General features: G+C 48.0%; 1 protein-coding gene across 1 annotated transcript; it reads right to left on the bottom strand.

The window, feature by feature from the left end:
- Window positions 1-11000: 11000 nt before the first annotated feature.
- LOC125521777 (protein DMP3-like) lies at window positions 11001-11902 on the bottom strand. Its single transcript, XM_048686840.1, has one exon. The coding sequence runs from the start codon at window positions 11861-11863 to the stop codon at window positions 11156-11158; it is 708 nt and encodes a 235-aa protein (XP_048542797.1). The 5' UTR covers window positions 11864-11902; the 3' UTR covers window positions 11001-11155.
- Between the last annotated feature and the right edge of the window lie 8382 nt (window positions 11903-20284).

Raw genomic sequence — 20284 nt, 5'->3', positions numbered from 1 at the left:
TCGCCCAACATCTCCATCCGTTGATCAAAGGCATAGATTTGGGCAAAGAGTTCATCGACACTGGTGGATATCTTGACAGCGCCGATGGCAGCCACCACGGGATCATAGTCGCGGTCGAGACCTGCGAGTACATAGTCCACCATCTCGGGATCTGAAACTGGATGACTTGCTGCTGCAAGTTCATCCCCGAGGTTCTTCATCTTGGCGATGAAGGAGGAGCTGGACATCGTGCCCTTCTTGGTGGTGGTGATGGCGATCCGCAGATTTGTAATACAAGATTGTGACTGCGATGCAAAGATTGTGGTGATTGCAGTCCATAGATCGTAGGTATTTTCCTTACCAATAACCTGTGCAAGAATCTCTTTTGAGAGAGAATTCAGCAGATGACTAAGGACTTGTTGATCCTTCTGCAGCCATGGCACATACAGTGGGTTTGGCACTGCAGTCATGGTCTTGTCCGACTGCTGCTGCTCCACCGTGGCTGGGGGCGCGGCGTCGGTTCCATCTAGGAGCCCAGTGACCTGCGCTCCTCGCAGGCCGGGCATCACTTGGGCTTTCCATAGGAAATAATTCCCCTTTGTCAACTTCTCAGCCGGCGAAGGACCAAGGTTGAGGACGACTGAAGTCGAGGAAGCCATGGAGATGGAGAGGTTTCTGGTAGCTAGATTGTGAAGAGGATGGCTCTGTATACCATGTAAGATTAGATGGAAGCGTTCCTACTCCTCGTGAGGAGCCGCATGGTGTATATTTATGTGCGACAGGAAAGCCCCTATTCGTGGCGTACAAGGCAAGAGTTGATTGCTAGGATACAACTCGTACATGAAAGACGAGAACAGGAAAGCTACGAGAGGGAATAGAGATAAGAGATGGTTGAGATTACATCAAGTTTAAATCATATCATCTAACAATACTTATTACCTTCTGTACAAAAAATGAATTACCAGTGAAAATTTCATGTCGATGATGCACCTTGCGAACGTCAGAGGGTGTCATCATGACTCCGCCGGTTTTGCCCGGACTAGAGGTAACACATCAAGCACACATCGGTTTTTTTTGGAACGAAGACGCACGAAGCGACCGACTTTAAATTAATAAAGCCCCAAGGAAGCATCCACACAAATAGTTCAACATTACAAACCGAAGAAAACATAAGTTCCGCGGGCTCGACGTCCCGGCAAAGTCTAAGAACCAAGTAGTTTAAGGATCACAAAAGCGGAGCGAAACATAGAGCTCAACGCAAAAGACTCAAGCTTGATGTCCTTCTTGTCGCGATTTCACCATGCATAGCTTGATCTGCTCCATAATCTCGGTCATACGGTCCTCATCACGCATCTTCCCCAACGGCGCCCAAGCCTGACGATTCCAGATTCTTGTTTGCGAGACGAAGCTTGGCGCTTTTCATGGAGGACAGCTCCCCCAGCTTGGCCTTGGCCCGCACGCTGGGAGCCCGCTGCACCACCGGTGTCGCCTTGGAGCGACTGGCCTTGCTGCCCGCTTCGGGCGCTCCCAAAGCCGCCCCTAGATCCCCACCGAGCATCGCCGTCGCCGTCGAATTGGACATTGCTTGCTTGCTGGTCGGCTTTCTGCCAGCCGTTTTCTTGGCCTGATGACCAGAGTTGTTGGAGCCACGCCTGGGCGCAGGTGTCATGTCGCAACCTTCGTCCACCACACACCCTGAGTCCGTCCCCGTCACCACGAGAGGAGAGGATGACAGGAGAGCAGCAGAGGGGGCCCCAACCACCTCGTGTAGCCCGGCCATCTCCGGGATCTGGGCCATGATGTTGGACCCGTACTCGTCAAAGGACAACGCGAGGGAGCGGGCCAGCGGCGGCACACTCACCGCCGTTTCCTGGGTCGCCACCCCCGTGGCCCCAGCATCGGCCGACAAGGCACCCAACTTATCCCAAGTCTCAGTGTCGATAGAAGTATCTTGTAGGCTGCTACCTCTTGAGCACTGCGTTGGATTTTCTTGAAGAGGAAAGGATGATGCAGCAAAGTAGCGTAAGTATTTCCCTCAGTTTTTGAGAACCAAGGTATCAATCCAGTAGGATATTATGCGCAAGTCCCTCGTACCTGCACAAAACAAATAACTCCTCGCAACCAATGTGATAAGGGGTTGTCAATTCCTTCATGGTCACTTACGAGAGTGAGATCTGATAGATATGATAAGATAATATTTTTGGTATTTTTGTGATAAGGATGCAAAGTAAAAAGCAAAGGAAATAACTAAGTATTGGAAGATTAATATGATGAAGATAGACCCGGGGCCATAGGTTTCACTAGTGGCTTCTCTCAAGAGCATAAGTATTTTACGGTGGGTGAATGAATTACTGTTGAGCAATTGACAGAATTGAGCATAGTTATGAGAATATCTAGGTATGATCATGTATATAGGCATCACGTCCGAGACAAGTAGACCGACTCCTGCCTGCATCTACTACTATTACTCCACTCATTGACCGCTATCCAGCATGCATCTAGAGTATTAAGTTCATGAAAACAGAGTAACGCCTTAAGCAAGATGACATGATGTAGAGGGATAAATTCATGCAATATGATAAAACCCCATCTTGTTATCCTCGATGGCAACAATAATACGTGCCTTGCTACCCCTACTGTCACTGGGAAAAGACACCGCAAGATTGAACCCAAAGCTAAGTACTTCTCCCATTGCAAGAAAGATCAATCTAGTATGCCAAACCAAACTGATAATTCGAATAGCCTTGCAAAGATAACCAATCATACATAAAAGAATTCAGAGAAGATTCAAATATTATTCATAGATAATCTTGATCATAAACCCACAATTCATCGGTCTCAACAAACACACCGCAAAAAGAAGATTACATCGAATAGATATCCACAAGAGAGGGGGAGAATATTGTATTGAGATCCAAAAAGAGAGAAGAAGCCATCTAGCTAATAACTATGGACCCGAAGGTCTGAGGTAAGCTACTCACACTTCATCGGAGAGGCTATGGTGTTGATGTAGAAGCCCTCCGTGATGGATGCCCCCTCCGGCGGAGCTTCGGAACAGGCCCCAAGATGGGATCTCGTGGATATAGAAAGTTACGGCGGTGGAATTAGGGTTTTGGCTCCGTTTCTGATCGTTTGGGGGTACGTAGGTATATATAGGAGGAAGGAGTACGTCAGTGGAGCAACAGGAGGCCCACGAGGGTGGAGGTAGGCGCGCCCCCTACCTCGTGGCTTCCTCCTTTATTTCTTGACGTAGGGTCCAAGTCTCCTGGATCATGTTCGTTCCGAAAATCACGTTCCCGAAGGTTTCATTCCGTTTGGACTCCGTTTGATATTCCTTTTCCGCGAAACACTGAAAAAGGCAAAAAAAACAGCAATTCTGGGCTGGGCCTCTAGTTAATAGGTTTGTCCCAAAACTAATATAAAAGTGGATAATAAAGCCCAATAATGTCCAAAACAGGTAGATAATATAGCATGGAGCAATCAAAAATTATAGATACGTTGGAGACGTATCATAGGCTATCCTCTTGGTCCTCTCCCATGTCTTGCATCTTGGAATCCGGATCCGCTGCAGTGTTAGGGACCCTGCCATCTCCCTGGTGGGTGTTGCCAGGACCAGCATCGCCAGGCCTAGAGCTGCCTGGTGGCCGTGCTCCCCCCGCCAAGTCAGAATCCTTGGGCGGAGGATTGGAAGGCCCAGCTCCGAGCACCGCCCGCTCGCCACCGCGTTTGGGGAGCACCTCGCGCTCCACCTTGATTTGGAAACCCTCGTGATTAAATCACACTTCCAAAAACCCATTCAGCTTCTCCATAGCCTTGCACGCTATCTTCATCCTCACCGGTCCCAACCTGATGAGGCACAACTCATCCACCACAATTGGTCGACCTAGCATCCAGAACTCTTCCTTGATGCGGTCCTCGTGCATGTGCTTCTTAGGGATGACGTGTAGCCCTCACCCACGTCTCGGGCATGGACATCGGCTGCACCTCCTCGTGAAGCATGTCCCGCACCATAGTAGTGATGTCATTGATGGACAAGAACAATTGAGTCACTTGCCAATCCCAGTCCCCGGTCACCATGTGCTACAGCTCTTGCTTGACGATGCAGAGGTTGAGCTTCCCAGGCTCCACGGATAGGATAGCTGCATTCTCGATTCTAGCATCCACGGGCAAGTCAGCCTCGGCATCCTCATCGAACTCAAGGTAGAAAAAACCATCGCCTGAGATGGCACTGCCCATGATCTGCAAGTGCAGTTGGCGGTCACCCGACGGGCAATGGGGGGAAGCATGACCCTCTTCCTTACAGAGCACCCAGAGAGGCTTGAACTTGCACTTGGATTGAAAGTGGCCCAAGCGCCCACACTTGAAGCACTCGACGTCGGGGACCTCCTCCACTGGAATGGGCTCCTCCGTCGTGCCCTTGGACGAAGAGGGAAGCGCCATCGCCAGCGGCTCCGCAAGCGCCCGCGGCTTCTTGGCTAGTGGGTCACCGTGGCCCCCACCACCGTGAGGGTGCACCGCCGGCGTCCTTTCGAGCTCCTGACGCCGTTGACTGGCCTTCTTCTTCTTCTTCTTCTTGCGTTCTTGCAGCTGGATCCACCAAGGGGGAGGAGGACCCAAATCCCCCTCGCGCCCGCCCTGGTCTCGGCTCCCGCCGCGCCCCTCCCGGGCCTCGCGCCCGTCCGAGCGCTCCCGCATCGCTCGCTTCGCCTTGTCGCGCAGTTTGCGCTCCCTGCGTCGGTCCGTCTCGTGGTTGGAGGTCTCCATTGGCCGCTTGTCAGCCCGTTGGTCACCCATCACCGCCGCCGCGAAAGACTTGAGAAGAGGGGAGGGTGGAGGATAGATCTGGAGGGTGCAGGCAGAGTGAGCGAGGCGCCGCACCTCTCTGGAAGTGACTGGAAACCCTAAATGTGGATCCAGGCAGCCCCGCCGCAGCCATATATAGCCCGTCACGAGCCTTGGAGCAGGCCGAGGCAACGAGGGCCTTGTAGGCCCAGTGGGACTCGAGACGAGGTCGTGCCCTGTCCCACCCCACCTGGAGCATCCGTCCCGGGCCTATGAGGGCGCACCGGCCCAGGCCCACTAACAAAGCCCGGCCCAACCAGTTCAACCCTAGGCACTGGGGGGGCGGCGCTTCCCGACCGCGCTCCGCCACCGCCGGCGCCGCAGGGGAGGGTGGTGCAGGAAGGCATGGCCAGTCCTTCCTAGGTAGCTCTGCCCCGCCCGCGGCCACCAGGCTCGCAGTCGTCTTGGATCTAATGATCCGAGCCGCCCCCACCGCTTCTCCCGAGCCCGAGCCCAAGCGCGCCACCGCCGACGGAAGCCAGATGTGAGAGTCCATGGCTCTTGAGCCATGGCCTCCCGGCGCGAAACGGCAGGCGCGCCCCGCACGCAGACCGCGAGCCTCAGCCGCAAACCCCACGAAGTCGCCGACCGACGGCCCCGCCGGCACCGCGCGCATCAGCTGCTCCTCCTCCGATCCCATGTCGTCATCCTCCGAGTCCTCCGCCTCCAAAGCCCAGAAGCGGTTGCGTCGGGCCCCTACCCCCGCCCCCGCTCCCGCCAAGCCGGCACAGGCAACCGCACCGCTCGCCGGAGGGGACCCCGCGCCGTGGCGGACCAGAGTCCACTCCGCCGGCGAGGAGTCGCCCAGCGCCCGCACCACTGCGAGCACTCTGTTGCCATCTCGTACGCCCAATGGCTCACGCATTTCGAAAAAGAACACATTGGTTTTTCAAGAACCATGTGGTTGTAGGGCTCGTCACTATGTCGTGTCGATGCAGTCATACTGTCGTAAATGGCGTGATCGTTTCGGTCATCATGATGCGGTCATTGGCATTGTTGAAGTCGCGTCTTGCAAAAAAAAATCTATCAAAGAATGTTAGGCGTTCATCTTGTGGACAAAACAACGGCGGTGTATTGACGATGATTGATGAAGGCCACGTTATAGTAGACCTTGGCGATAACGTGTCGATGAAGAACTAGCGGTGTGAAGTAGTGCGTCACATGAAGGCGTCCGTCACTGACGATGTGTGTTGATGCTTGTTGTCGTGCCAAAGAAATCGATAAAGAATTACATCTCTTTACACACTGACGTGTCATGTGGATGGTGCATGTCGATATAGCTTCTCATAGTATAGACGTGGTCGACAAATATATAATTTTTTGAACTTGATATAGCCGTACAGCTTGATGTCGTGCTCTGCCTGAAGGAGTTGATCGACTGGGCGAAAAATAGCTATTGCATGAGGCGTCCTAGGTTGGTGTAGATGTGGTCCATGAAGGAATTAGCCCTCTCGTGATTCTAAGACTCGCAGCACGTATGTACTCTCTCTGTTAACTAATACATTATAATATAAGATTTTTTAGATTATTAAAGTAGTGATCTAAAAAATCTTATATTCAGTAGGTGGGTATTGTCGAAGTGTATCGACGATGTGTGCAAGATGAAAGGTCTGTTGGGCTCGTGTGGCTTAGCGCAGAGGCGGATTGGTGGATCGGACGGAGCCGTATGACGTAGTGGACAGCGCTTTCAAATCTCGACTGGGCCCCGCACCGAGTTGACGATGAGTAAGGACACACGGAAGTGAATTACAGAAAACCAACATATTGGCGCCTAGGTTTGCAGAAAACACTAGTTTATGGATTTTTGCCATAAACTACTGATTCTCAGTCTAATCTTTTGCAGAAAACACTGATCGGTCCCTTCGGGCATTTTAACCGTGATTATGACATGTGGGCCTCACATTTGATGACTTGGCGTAAAGGTTCAGGTAGACAACGTTATACATTGTTAGATGAGGGATATTCTCAATTTACAAAACAATCCCTGTAATTGTACAGGGACACCCTTCAATAAAAAAAGCGATCAGCTCCACACATAGATTTGGGCTGCCCAAGCAGCGAGCAGAGCAGCAGCATGCCGGCAATGGTCTCGTCGCCAGGAGCCGGAGTAGAGGGAACGACCACAGGTGCGCGGCTTCTGCAGCAGTCGGCGACGAAGCTGGCCGGGCGGGTGGGCCGCACCTCGTCCCTCAGCCTGCGGTCGCTAGAGGTCCGGCGCCCGTCGACCTCAGCCTATGGTCGAGCCACCAGAGGAAGCCGCCTGCTATCTAGCAGCCAAGTTCGCCGGATCCACGACGCCGGGGACCGCGGTGGATCCATGGCCGCGCGATCTGGATCCGCCATGACCCGCACGTCGTGCTTGATGTCGGTGAGGTCCGGTCACGTGGCCACCATGACGCGGGGACGGCACGGGCGCGAGGGCGCCGTGAGGTCCAGGTAGGTCGAAGCCGAGAGGAGGAAGGATGGAGAAGGGGAGGCGCGGCCGTCGCCGACCCACGTTCGCCCTGCTGCGCGAGGCCACGCGCCGCCGGCTCGGGAAACAGATAGGAGCGATGAAGGAGAAGGGGAGGCATGGCCGAGATGCCGGAATGCGCACTGCTAGCTCGCAAAGAGAGAGGGTGTGGAGAAGGGGAGGCGCGGCCGCCGTTGCTCGCACCCGGGCCGGGGCCGGGGCAGGTCGCACGACTTGGGGACGGCAGTGGAATGGGTGGTGACTTTTTTAAGGCAGTTTTCTTTTTAGAGAGGGGGTGTGTTTGGCAAAAAAGACCCCTCTAACATTGTTTACTGTGCACCATCATGCCATGTCACCAAATGATGAGCTACATCCGTCATAATCATTATCAAATGAGCCAAAGCTGTCAACTAGTGTATTTTACAAAAAATTAGACCGAAAATAAATGGTTTCTGACAGAAATTCGTAAACCGCTGTTTTCTGCAAACCTAGACGTCAATGTGATGGTTTTTTGCAATTCACTCGACACATGACTATCGTAGGTCGACGAAGGCTGGAAGCGCTAGATGTAGATCATCTGGTGCTGATGCTGATCGATGCATATCAGCTCATGTATGTGTTGCTAGCTGCACAAAAACGTCATGAACTCATACACGAGGCCTCACCTTGAATGGTTCCTGAAGCTGACCGCTCGCCGTGATCTCCATGGAGGAACATGTCGGCTGTCAGCCTGTCGGGTGAACCGTATAAGGCGCATTTGGTTGCCTGGGTTTCCCCCGGATCCCTTCCTTTTTTTCAGGGCCCGAAACCCACGTGCAAACTCTCACCAGGTAAAAATCGGGAGCGACATTTGGACGACCCAATCCGCAGGGAATACCAGCCCGAATCCCTCTCTTTCCCTAGATAGAAGTCCCACGCCTCCGCAGACCAATCCGCAGGGACAGCAGCGAAGCCTCCCCACGAAGCTCCGCCTCCGTTCGCGTCCGTGCGCGGATGGACCTGACAGGCTGCGCGTCCGTGCGCGCATGTGTAGACCTGGCTCGATCAGGCTTGCCTTGGAGATTGTAGTCGATGCGTGTGGATGTGATCGGATCGAGTTCGTTCGCCCTCCCGGCGTGGAGCCGCGGCCTTGATTGCCGGCTCGTTAGGCCGGCCGGCGCTGCGAGTGCCTACGTTTCCTGACATTTGTATTTTTGTTTTATTTTTTCAATTTTGACTCTCTGTAAGTATTAAAAAAAAGTATTTCTTATACTTCTTTTTGCTATCTACCGATCTTAGAGCATCTATGGTCGGACATAGCAAATCCAGCCTCCTATACGCCCGTGAGCGCGTCTGGGTGTGTCCACGAACAGCGCCGGGCGGCCTCTCATATGGGTTGCCGCACACCTCAGATGCAGAGTCTCAAATACATGCAATCTATACACGTCAATCATATAATACAAATTGTCCAAATTCAACAGTTCAAAACAAAAGAAAAACAAATCATAGTTCGACAACAATCCGAACATGCCAAAATGATAGCAATGCCCGAGCGTGACGGGTGCCTCACTGGCTGGCCGGATCACTCGCCGGACGCCATCCATGCCGCCTACTCAGAGGCCATCCTTGCGTCCCGCTCCGCCTCATCCTTGCCGCATGCTCCGTTGCTGCCACTGGCACCCTGTCACCTCGTACACCCTGTGGTTGTTGATCTCCTTCTTCTTCTCCGCAAGTCACTTCTTTGCATGTTCATCCAAAAGTGTTTTGTCTGTCAACATGATCTTCGCATCCTCCGCGTCCCGTGTGAGTTGCAACCTCTTCTTCTCAAGTTCAACCTCTCCGTCACAGCGGTCGGAGACGGGCTAGATGACATCTAGGGCGGAGGATCGGGATCGGTGGTGAGGATGGTGAGCAAGGGTGGCGGACGGCGAGGGCTCGGACGTGGGAACGGGTGGAGGGAGGCGGGAGGAGGAGGGATAGTTTAATGGATTTGGTGCAAATTATGATGGGGTAGGGATGTCGGGTCCAACGTGGCGGACGCGCCCGGGCGCCTGGGAGCCCCCATATCCATGCCATATTTGGGCTTGATATTATTTTAGAAAAGGAGGAATCACCCCCGGCCTCTGCATCTGGGAGATGCATGCGGCCATATCATTTATTATTTACAAAGAAAATACAATAGTAAGCCCGAGGCCACCATCTAGACGACATCTATCGCTACTCCTATCCTTTTGATGAAGGGGTGCCGAATGTTCGGACCAAATACCAAACAGATATCGCACAAAAGCCTAACATTTAACGCCGGATGCCCCATCCAAGCCACATAGGCGGAACTGGGTAACACTCCGGTCCGGCGCACTCTCAGTGAGTACCACACGCACACGCTGCAAAGGGACGTCACCTTCGTCTTCCCTCGATCCATCTCAAAGCATGTACTGACGCATCGACCTTTTATGGCCTTTCTGGCATCGACGCCATCACGACGCCAGACAACGTCGACCTCCTGTGCGTGTCCATCGCCACACATTTGACGTCAAGCCTCCACTGCTCCATGCCGCCGAGAACCGCCGCCATGAATATGTAGAAATAAACACCGCTCCACTGAAGAAGCCATCCGTTGGTCCCTCGAGCCCAAGTGCCTCTCCAAGAATGCCGCCCCCAAGGGGGTAACGACACATGAATGCCGCCGTCATCCGATCAGCTGATCTAGGGTTTCCTCCGGAGGTATTGGGTGGGGTTGGGAGCTTCACCTCGATGATGCCTTCATGAAGGAAACGATGATAAGGGCATCGTCATCACCGGCTCCGGCCAACGACCGAAGGCCTAGTTTTCACCCGAATCCATCCCAAGAAATCCACCCAGCAACCTATGCACTGTCTCGACCGCCTTCAAAGCCCCAGATCTAGCCGCCTATATCTGGCGACCAACCGCAACAACAGTGTCACCATAGGAGCCCTGGTGCAATGGCCACTGCCTGAGTGCGCCACCACTGGAGCCTGGGAGGAGGGCTCTCACCCCACCTCACCAAACCGCGAGAGCCGTCGAGATGATCCCGCACGCTCATCACTGTCTCTGATCTGAACCAATCCGCAGCAAAACCACGAGATCGGCGATGCAGATCCGCCTTGGATAGGGACAGCACCACGCCATGCCGTCGCGGGAAGCCCGAGCTTCACCCGCCGCCACCTTCCAGGACCGCCACCCCGGGATCCAGCCGCCGCCGACAGGCTGAGCCGCCGGCCACCGCGACCAAGGCCGCCATGACCCCGCGAGCCCATCGAATGGACGGCGCCACCAGATCTTTCTTGGAGCCTAGTAGCTGCGCCGCCCCCACCCAGCATCACGCCGCCGCCTTGCGCCATCGCCTAGATGCGCCGCCGCGCCGCCATGACGCGGATCGGGGGAGAGCACCCCAGTGCCATGGGTGACCCGCCTCACCTGATCTGGCGCGGGAGGGAAGAGAGCCTCCGCCGCCGCCATCAGCCGCCTGGGGCTTCGCCCGGCGACCTCCTCTAGCGGCAGCGGAGGGGAGGGGGAGGATGGACATGCCCGGTGGCGGGGGCTAGGGTTTCCACCCGAGCCGCCCTAGCGGGAGGGCGACGCGGGGGGCAATGCTGTTGCTAGATCATCTCAATTTCGTTAGCCATGGGGGGTGCCGGTCAGCCCGGGCGCCCCATATCCGCCTCATATTTGAGCTGGTATGAGGGACCGTGGCATGAACAAACTAAACAATACACAAGTATATTTCTCAAAATACACGGATGGTTCCATGGGCCATGGCATAACAAACTAAACAATACACAAGTATTTCTCAAAAATAAAGTAATCACAAGTTAACAATATATATCGTGATTACGTTGTAATCTAATTGTCCAAAAAAAAGGTGATATGATCATCTAAACATCAAGTGAGCTTCTTGCGAGGAGTGGTGTCGGTGTAACCGATGCCCTTCCTCTTTGTGGGGAAGACCATGAACACAAAACTCGACAGAAATGCGATGCCCAACGGCAGGTTCTTGAGCAGCTCTGCGGTGTTCCTGCCGGCGTTGGGGAAGAAGCAATTTTGTAGCCCCACGTCGCTGAACGCCACGGTGAGAAAGACCAGCGCTGTGAAGATGGCGTGCAAAAAGTCCAGTGGCCTGATGCGGAGCCTCCGGAACTCAGCTGGAGTCCACTTCAGCTTCTCCTCTTCGTCGGAGAAATTGAACACGTTGAAGCCGCGTGGTGTGGCGACGCCGTAGTAGAGCTTCTGGTCGCGGCCGAGGACACTGTCGGTGAAGGAGAAGAGGATGCACAGGGCGGCGAGGATGATGACCAGCGCGGCGGTGAGCCACTGGTTGGAGGCCTCGCACTTGCCGTGGTTGGTAAAGGACGGGGATAGAGCCTGGTACGCGAGCATTGTGCCCGTCGGCAGGAGCTGCGCGAGGTTCGCGGCGCTCGACATGACCTTGTCCGTTGCCTTGGATGCTGGTCCGGCAGCTGCTGCAGGTGCTATGGTCACGTCACCGGCATCATTAGGCATGGCCGGGACTGTCCCGGCCGTCGGCTGGCCGTTGGTTTGTGGACTTGGAGGCATCTGGATCACGGTGGATGATGGAGGAGGAGACGCCATTGTGTGGTCCTAAGCTGTTCCATTCGTGTGGCAACGCAACGTTGGTGTGTATATAGGTGAACCCTCTACGAATGGTTCTACCGTTGGCCGCGTCGATTTGTCTACGTGGTGTGGCAAGCTAGCTGAAGCCCTGCACATGTTGACTTCAACTATTCTAGGCGTGATCAGTCGTTTCTACGTGTCTTGAATTGTCTTAAGTTTGCATCCCACGTACTTGGAACTCTCTAGATTTTCTTTGGTTAAACTTCCACTAATGGCAACAAAAACGTCGTGGTCCTGAACGTGCGACGATGTCTTCTTCCCCGAAAGTGAGGAAATGAATTAGTTCAAGATCACTTGTTTCCAGTAGAAATCTGCAAGCTTACCTTTCACTCAACTAGCACAGTGCCGTCTGGCAAATGCGAGGACCCTGCCTTTATTGCTCTAAATTTTTGTAAAAAAATAAAAAAAATTATATTCATATTGTGCGCTTAGAAATCAATACTGTGACTCTATAGCCACTGCTAAATTGGATATCATATGAACGCATACATATTACAGGCCTCACTGGTATGCATGATCTTAAAACATAAGAATTTTGATGGAAGTGCAAGATAGAAGAAGACTTGGAAGCACAAGAATTTTGTAAACTGTGCTTTTGGTTCAATAAATGTCCAACCACAAGAAGAAGAAAAACTCCATTTGTTCCAAAATATAGTGCATAATAGATTTTTGCAAAATCAACTTTGTAAACTTTGTGCAACATTAGAGAAATTGTTGTCAACGTCTACATTGCCAAATCATTACCATTGGATCACGAAATATATTCTCAAATGACAAAACAATGGGATTTTATAAATTGGTCAAAGTTTATGAAACTTGACTTTTGAGAAAACCAAGATGCCGCATCTATATGGTGATATTTTATATATTGGTCGATATTGTGTGGTATAGTAAACATATACCGCATCTGTATGGCAATTTTAGAATATGCCACAACTATTGTACTGAGGGTATTCTATGGTAGTCTGGATGGAACCCAAATCAGGAAAGACTCCTCGATACACACACATGCGTGCGCGCGCGCACGCACTCACGCAACGCAACACACACCTGTATGACATATGTGATTTTTTTAGCGTCCAATCAGACAAAAATACTTCACGGACTATACATTTAAGAATGAATCATAGAACACATTTGATATCATACAGACTGAAGAATTTTCCATGACCAGCCTTTGAGTCTTCTAAGCACATATATGTTTGGCATGTTCCATTCTTTCTGAGAAAGCACCACAGAAATGGGGAGGTGAAGTTAGATATAAAAAATTGACAATATTTGTGTTGGAAGTTGAAGTGGCGCATAGAAGTACCATTCGTTTCGCTCCAGCTAGCGGTACAACATTACATGCCGGGACCCTGTTCATGAATCATGTATCACTATGGCAAAAAAAGCTCATGTAAAAAATATCCGCACATAACAAAGGAAGTCATGATTTCAATTACAGAAAGTGGAAATCATGATCTCATTTCCATGGTTCCTCACTTTGAAGCATGAAACAGCCACCACGCCCAAAAGTGGAGCCATGGCCAACCGCGAGACAAAGATCGCCACATACGGCTTAGCTAGTGCACATTAACTCGAGCTATTCATACCTAGAAATATGGACATACATCGAGCCAAGGCGAATAGACAATGACTTGTATGAGGTGGAAATTCATATTCGATCGGCATGCCGAGTATGGACTAACAAATGTAAACGATAACTCAACAATTTTCTTATATTATATTATATTACATTGGGTCCTTGAGTTCAAATTTGGATACCATTCTTAATTGGAATAAAATACTACGATTTTTTTGGTCTGTTGAATAAATTTGTTGTTTGTACCTTAAGTTGTCAATTACTTGTGTATGAAATATCATAAACCTCATGCAAAGTTAATTATTCCATTGCCACATTAATGCATGCAAAGTTAATTATTCCATTGCCACATTAATGATATCTATCAAATTTTAAATGGAGATCTTCTAAATCTCCACTTTCATTTTACCATTACTCATTGTTCATAAGAAGCTACTGCTCGAGAGAAAGGTGCTTGAAGATTCATGGAAAATTGCTCATAAATCTTCCTGGATGCCTCCAACACCTAGTTCCTCCGATTTCTTGCTCCAATCAATTTCCAGCAATCCTACATTTTAGATGAACTCATCGATATGATAGCCTTACCACCGATAAACAACATTCAACTAGATAGATGAAGAATCATGACCGCCACAAAACAGGACACCGATGCTTGATAAAATCTAGGAAACCCACTGAAGAGGCGGTCAAATCAATCCTAAACTATGAGGCTGCTTGAAATGCTTAGGAAACTCACACCACAATAACATCACATCAAATCAAATTGGCTATGGATTTATCCAAATATCGCAATACGGAGACCTTCAATTTTTCATATGGGGGTGGTGGGAGATGGAGGGTCCTTTGGTTGTTGTGTTCATCCAAAAGGGTAGGTATGTGTGTGTGTGTGTGTGTGTGTGTGTGTGTGTGTGTGTGTGTGTGTGTGTGTGTGTGTTACAAATGAAGAAGGGAACCTACGTCTTTTAAAGGCCAGGAGCAATGGGAACTTAAATCCACGTGGCGGTGTTCATAGGTTGGTATTTCGTTTTGTTTGGTACCATCCAGGGTTTTCATCCCATGTTTTATCTATTACGTGAATATTTAGACAGAGGGCTGATTTTGGCATATGGTACCCTCATGGGCATCACCTTTTTCCAGGTTGTATATTTGTATAATAGTTGATGGAGTATTGAATAGTATAGGTGGTACATAAGAGCTTCTCTTTCTGATTTGGTCCCTTGAGACTTAAAGTGGTTTGATGGATACCATGATGATAGTTTCACACACGTGGCAGTCATTTCAATACAAAAAAAAAATCGTAGTTTAGGAATTTTTACAACACCAAAAAATAAAAAATAAATAACTAATTAGTAAAATATATTGGTAATTGATTCTAGACCTTTTCCGTTCCTGAGCTGGTCCTTGATTTTATTGAAGTGAGAGAAATAAATACTAATATATTAATCTTACATTCTTAAGAAGTTGATCCCCACTACTGTTAATTCTCTCAACATGCAGCCCGTCCACATCATTGTCTAGCCACCTCAGCAATTTCCATCCACGTCACTTTAACTCTTGGTCTTTTTCTCCATGTTCACGTAGCATCACTTGATGGTATTCCACCCCGAAAGTTTTTTTACTAGCACGTGGCTTCAGTTACTGCTATTACAACCCACGAGAGAGCCTGCCATCCTACGAGATGACCCCTCTGTGGTCCACAATATGCGCCCCTCCCGTTTGGATCTCTATTCCTCGACCAGCGGAAGCATAAGCAAACCTCCCCAAAACGAAACGTCTTGAATCCCTCATAAGTTGGCCTCCCCGTCTCCCATCCCCACGGTATCAACCCCCGGCGAAGCGACGAACGCAAGAGAAGCCAGCCTCCTATAGGGTTTGCGGTGGTCGTCCCTCCTCTAGGGTTTGTGGCGGCCGTCCCGGGGAAAAACCGGCGGGTACGATGGCGACGGTGGAGCAGCGACCAGATCTCAAGAAGATCGATCTAGAGGCTGGCTGGTGCATCAATAATCTCATCAACATCGTCGAGGGCAAGCCAGAGCCGCAGTTCAGCTCCAAGGACTAAAGGAGGAAGGCACGTAAGTCGACTCTGTTGCCTCCTCCCTCCGGACATGCCTCGGCTCGGACCGATTCGTTCTAATCCAGTGCTGATCTAGGTTTCCCCTATTTTTCTCTATTTGTACTAGGCCCGATTTGTTCTAATCAGGTGTTGATCTAGGGTTTCCGCCCCCTGTTTTTCTATATTTGTCGCGCATCATGATATACAACATCTGCACTACTTGCAGCAGCTTTACGACATGTTCCTTGCATACTGGCAGGGGTATCATCTCGGCTGTGTTGGGCTTATTCAAGTATGTCCAATGGAATTTATGCATGGGCACGTATTCATTGTTCAAGTATTACATTACCAAGTAATTTGTTCCCGTTGAAAAGCTCTATGTGCCACTATCTGTAAGTAGACTCTCTCAATCTATTTTTTGTTAAATATCTTGATGTATACACAAGGAAGACTATCTTCTTTCGTGCTTCAGTTCACTGTTTTTTTTCATGCTTCAGGTGGACTGAGTTAAATATATTGATGTATACACAAGCCATCATAATTATCTTGCTGCTTTCTAAACATCATACTGAAGACTGTCTTCTTTCGTGCTTCTGGTCACTGTCATGTTTCATGCTTTAGGTGGACTGATTATAAGCATTACGTCCTAGGTGGTAAATAAAATAACTCAACCAATTTCAAAGTGATGTGTTACTTGGTGCTGTCCAACTCCGAAACGTTTTTCCACTTCTTATTTTCTTACTGAAGGTTAATTCGCACACATGCTACGGTGTGAAGGTACATGCAAATTTTATGTTTCTGAGTTGATATACATATTTTACTACATATCATGATGGCTCGCTTCTATACCTACTAATAAAGCAAAGTGTGTTTCTCCTGTTTTTTTATCCGTTCACCATCGAAAAGATTTTTTTTCTATTCGAGGTGGTACTAAATTTGTGTCCGTTCGTCTATTATAAAAGGAAAAACGCCAGAATTTCGTACATGGGCCGCCCACAGTGTGGCCCAGCCAAGCCAGCCCATTTATTTTCGTACCCACGCACATAAGACGACCCTATTTATCGCATAGAGCGTGAAATAGTTGCAAATTCGCACAGAGCGCCCAACCTGGGTTGAACCAGTTTCCTTTATTTTGTTCTGTGTTATGTTTCTATTTTTCTTTTTCCCTTTCTTTCTCCCTTTCTTTCCTGTATCTTTTGTAAAAAAAAATCACGATTTCAAAAAAAAATCGAATTTTTACAAATGTTTAGCATTTTAAAAAAATACTCTGTTTTGAAAAATGTTCAGAACATCACATCTTGGTTGTCATTCCAAAATTGGTTCAGGTTTAAAAAAATGTTCCGCTTTTTCTTTGTGTTTTTTCAAAGTTGTTAGAGATTTCCCAATAAAAATAGCATTTTAAAAATGTTCCAAATACGTAAAATATTCTTCTTTTGGTGAAAAGTTTACATATTCAGAATAATGTCCGAGTTAAGGAAACACATTTTCAAAAATTGTTCCGAATGTTCAAAATATGTTTCCCTTTTCAAAAAAATAATAGAAATATAAAAATGTTCATGTAATTATAAAAGGTTCATGTTTTCAAATAAAATTGTGAATTTCGAACATTTCAAATTTTTTTGTGTATTTCTGAAAATGTAAAGAATTTATAAAATGTTTGAGATTTTCAAAATTATTCATGTTCCCAATAATATTCTGTAATTTATATTTAAAAAAAATCAAAATAAAAAAAATTTAAATCTGACATTGGAATATGTTCTGAAAGGTTTAAGTTGGCCACTGGTTGATAGGACTCGTTTCTTCAAGTGGCTAGCAACACGTAGTTGGGTCTTTGAGGGCATTATTTTGATCCTTCAACTCATCATTTTTTTTTGGATTTTTTCGCGTCTTACAAACACAGGTCGTCTTGGAGCCTACCAGTGTGCTGGCCCATACATGAACTCATGTGCGTCTCACGCGCTATTTTACGCTACTAGCATCATATAGTAGCCCACACGCAGTTGGCCCAAGAGAAAATTTTGGTTCGTCGCACATGCACTATTGGGCCTCACGCACTCTCATACTGGGTTGTTCGAGGGAGCAAATTTTTTCTTGGGCCAATAAAAGAGAATATGTTGGTTTGGCTCGAATAAAAAAATGTGGGCACATGAGCGCTAAAATAATAAAAGAGAATAAACCCTAATAAAGAAGGAACATTAATGTCTCGTTATGCGCTAAATATGCTAATGAAACGGGATTTACGACTTACAATTAGTAATATGTCTGGTTACGCCATTGTACACCATTGTAATAGAGAGTGGTCGAAGCAACCGTGTCTCGAAGGTTGTCACATAGCTACCAAATGAGGAGGCAGACACAACCCGGAGACAAAGGCGGACCCGGAGGAAAAAAAGGACACGAGTTGAATGGTTACCGCCACGCCGACTAACCCTGCCACTATCAAGATCTCGTGGGACAAACATGACCTGCGAGAAGATCACAACTCCTCTCTCGATCGCACCATCGCACCGCCATGGAGATCATTTTTGGTGGACACATCAATTATGTCTCCCATTGCTTCTCGCAAAGAAATATCTCTCCTGTTGCAATGCACGGGCATATGTGCTAGTCCTTTTTAATTCAAAACCCACAATAGTTCCTCTATACTAACGTATGTGTAAGTGTTCCATGTAGGTTTAGTTTCTTTTGTTTGGTCGATGGCAGATCAGCAAAACTGAATAGCGTTCTCATATATGGATCCCATCTCAGATTTCATGGCCTCAAGCCATTTTGCGGAATCTGGACTCATCATCGCTTCCTCATAGTTCGTAGGTTCGTCATGGTCGAGTAACATGACCTCCAGAACAGGATTACCATACCACTCTGGTGCGGATCTTGCTCTGGTCGAGTAACATGACCTCCATATTTCCTTCATATACTTGACCATGTCGAGTAATTATGTGCTCAGTCCCTCCTGGACAGCCAGGCCAAACTGGCCGGTTTCTCTCTTCTTCTCATGTAACATGTGAGGTGGGTGTTGCAGCTTGAAATAGCCATTACAAACTCATAAATTAATGGGCATCTGAGGAGACAAACGATGGGCTTTATAATGCCATTCTCGATATGAATCTCGACATCAACTCCCTACCGAACACCTCCATATAGTATTTTTTATGCTGACTTAATGATCATTGTCTTTTTTAGGTCGAAGGTCTTGACAATAGTATATTTAAATTACGTTGCACACATTCATAGTTCTTGATGGAATAAATTTTCTTTCTTCCGACTTTTCACTTATTCTATTGCTATACTATTCTCCATTAGTTCACGTCTCAAAATGTCATTTTGTTTGTTTTTGAGAGTTGCAGGTTAGTGATTGTCAACTTTGATGCATTGGTACTAGATTTTAAGTTAAGTTAATCTAAGTGACATTTCTGTACAAGTTTTTGTGTATGTGGCAAAAAAAATTGTCTCCTATAGTTATTTTGTTCTGGAAGATAGTTATGGATTACTTGCATTTTTGTTACTCCAAGAATAAGAATAGTTGTTCAGCTCACGTAACATGATAACCGCACATACATGGATCCAACATCCGAATTTATTACTTTTAGCTATATGCTGAATCTGATGTACTCTTTTCATGTTGTCACTTAAAGACTTCTTTGTTTTGTATTTTTTTGTATTAACTCATCATTTCAATCCTTTGCATTAACACTCATTTGAAAGATATGCTTTCCCCACAAAAAGAGAAATGCTTTGACGCACATGCAAGTCACTATTTTTCTTTACACAGCGTATCTCTCCACATTAGAAATTTTAGCACAACATATCACGCAGCAACGCACGGGGATTCATCTAGTTTTGTAGTATATTTTACCTTTTTCTTCAGCCGTGACTTTGTGACAGTTTTTACATCATTCAAAATATCTTGCCGGGCTAAAATAAATGATCTTGCCACATTTCCCCCCATAGTGGTGACACTTGAAAAATTGTAATGTTTTTTACTGAGAACATCCTACTTGTACATATTTCAAATCCCCTCAAATTACCAGTATATAGAAGCATGTCAAATCCCCTCGAATTTCAACAAATTATCAAGTTATCCCAAATAGGTGCGGCTAGATGCACCATACTTCTCCCATTAGGGGAGGAGCCAAGATAGACGTGGGGGAACGAAAGAGATAATGTCACTACTGACATATATCGGTAAATTAAGTCTCTCGTAACATTGTGTAGCAATTCCAAACAAACATTTGTTGTATTCTGACTTTTCATCTTTGAACTCAAAAACTATGGCCAACTGAAACGAAAGCTAAGAGATACTCTAGCAGAGTCGTCATATTTGTCCGATCGCCATAAAAACCGCCATTAACGATTTTGACCAAAAAAAGCACTCTAGCAGAGTCTTCATCTTGTAAGGGATTGTCATAGTATATATGGAGCACCCTCCTCACAATCGCCATATATGGCGTCTCGAGGATACCTTTTGAAGCGCTGTCCATATGGTAGTTACCTATAATTCCGTGTGGCGATGGAGGCTGCGAATATAGGATATGGAGGCTGTCAATACGATGACTCTACTAGAGTTGCTCTAAATTAGATCTATAACCCTCCACACTGCGAATCCATGATGACAAGTGGCCTCCCCGGCTCTACATCAATCCATGCACAGTCATGGCATTTTAAGTACAACACGAATCATAGTGTATGAATCTATGTTTCAGTACGAACACTGTTACGGTTTACGAGTGATAACTAGTGT

Source organism: Triticum urartu, chromosome 7, assembly GCF_003073215.2.
Source record: "Triticum urartu cultivar G1812 chromosome 7, Tu2.1, whole genome shotgun sequence".
In the NCBI taxonomy this organism is placed as follows: Eukaryota; Viridiplantae; Streptophyta; class Magnoliopsida; order Poales; family Poaceae; genus Triticum; species Triticum urartu.
The sequence above is the reverse complement of the archived record's forward strand: the minus strand, read 5'-3'. Positions and strand labels throughout refer to the sequence as shown.

Coding starts and splice junctions, on each gene's coding strand:
- LOC125521777 (XM_048686840.1), bottom strand. CDS start 11,863: ATGGCGTCTCCTCCTCCATCATCCACCGTGATCCAGATGCCTCCAAGT.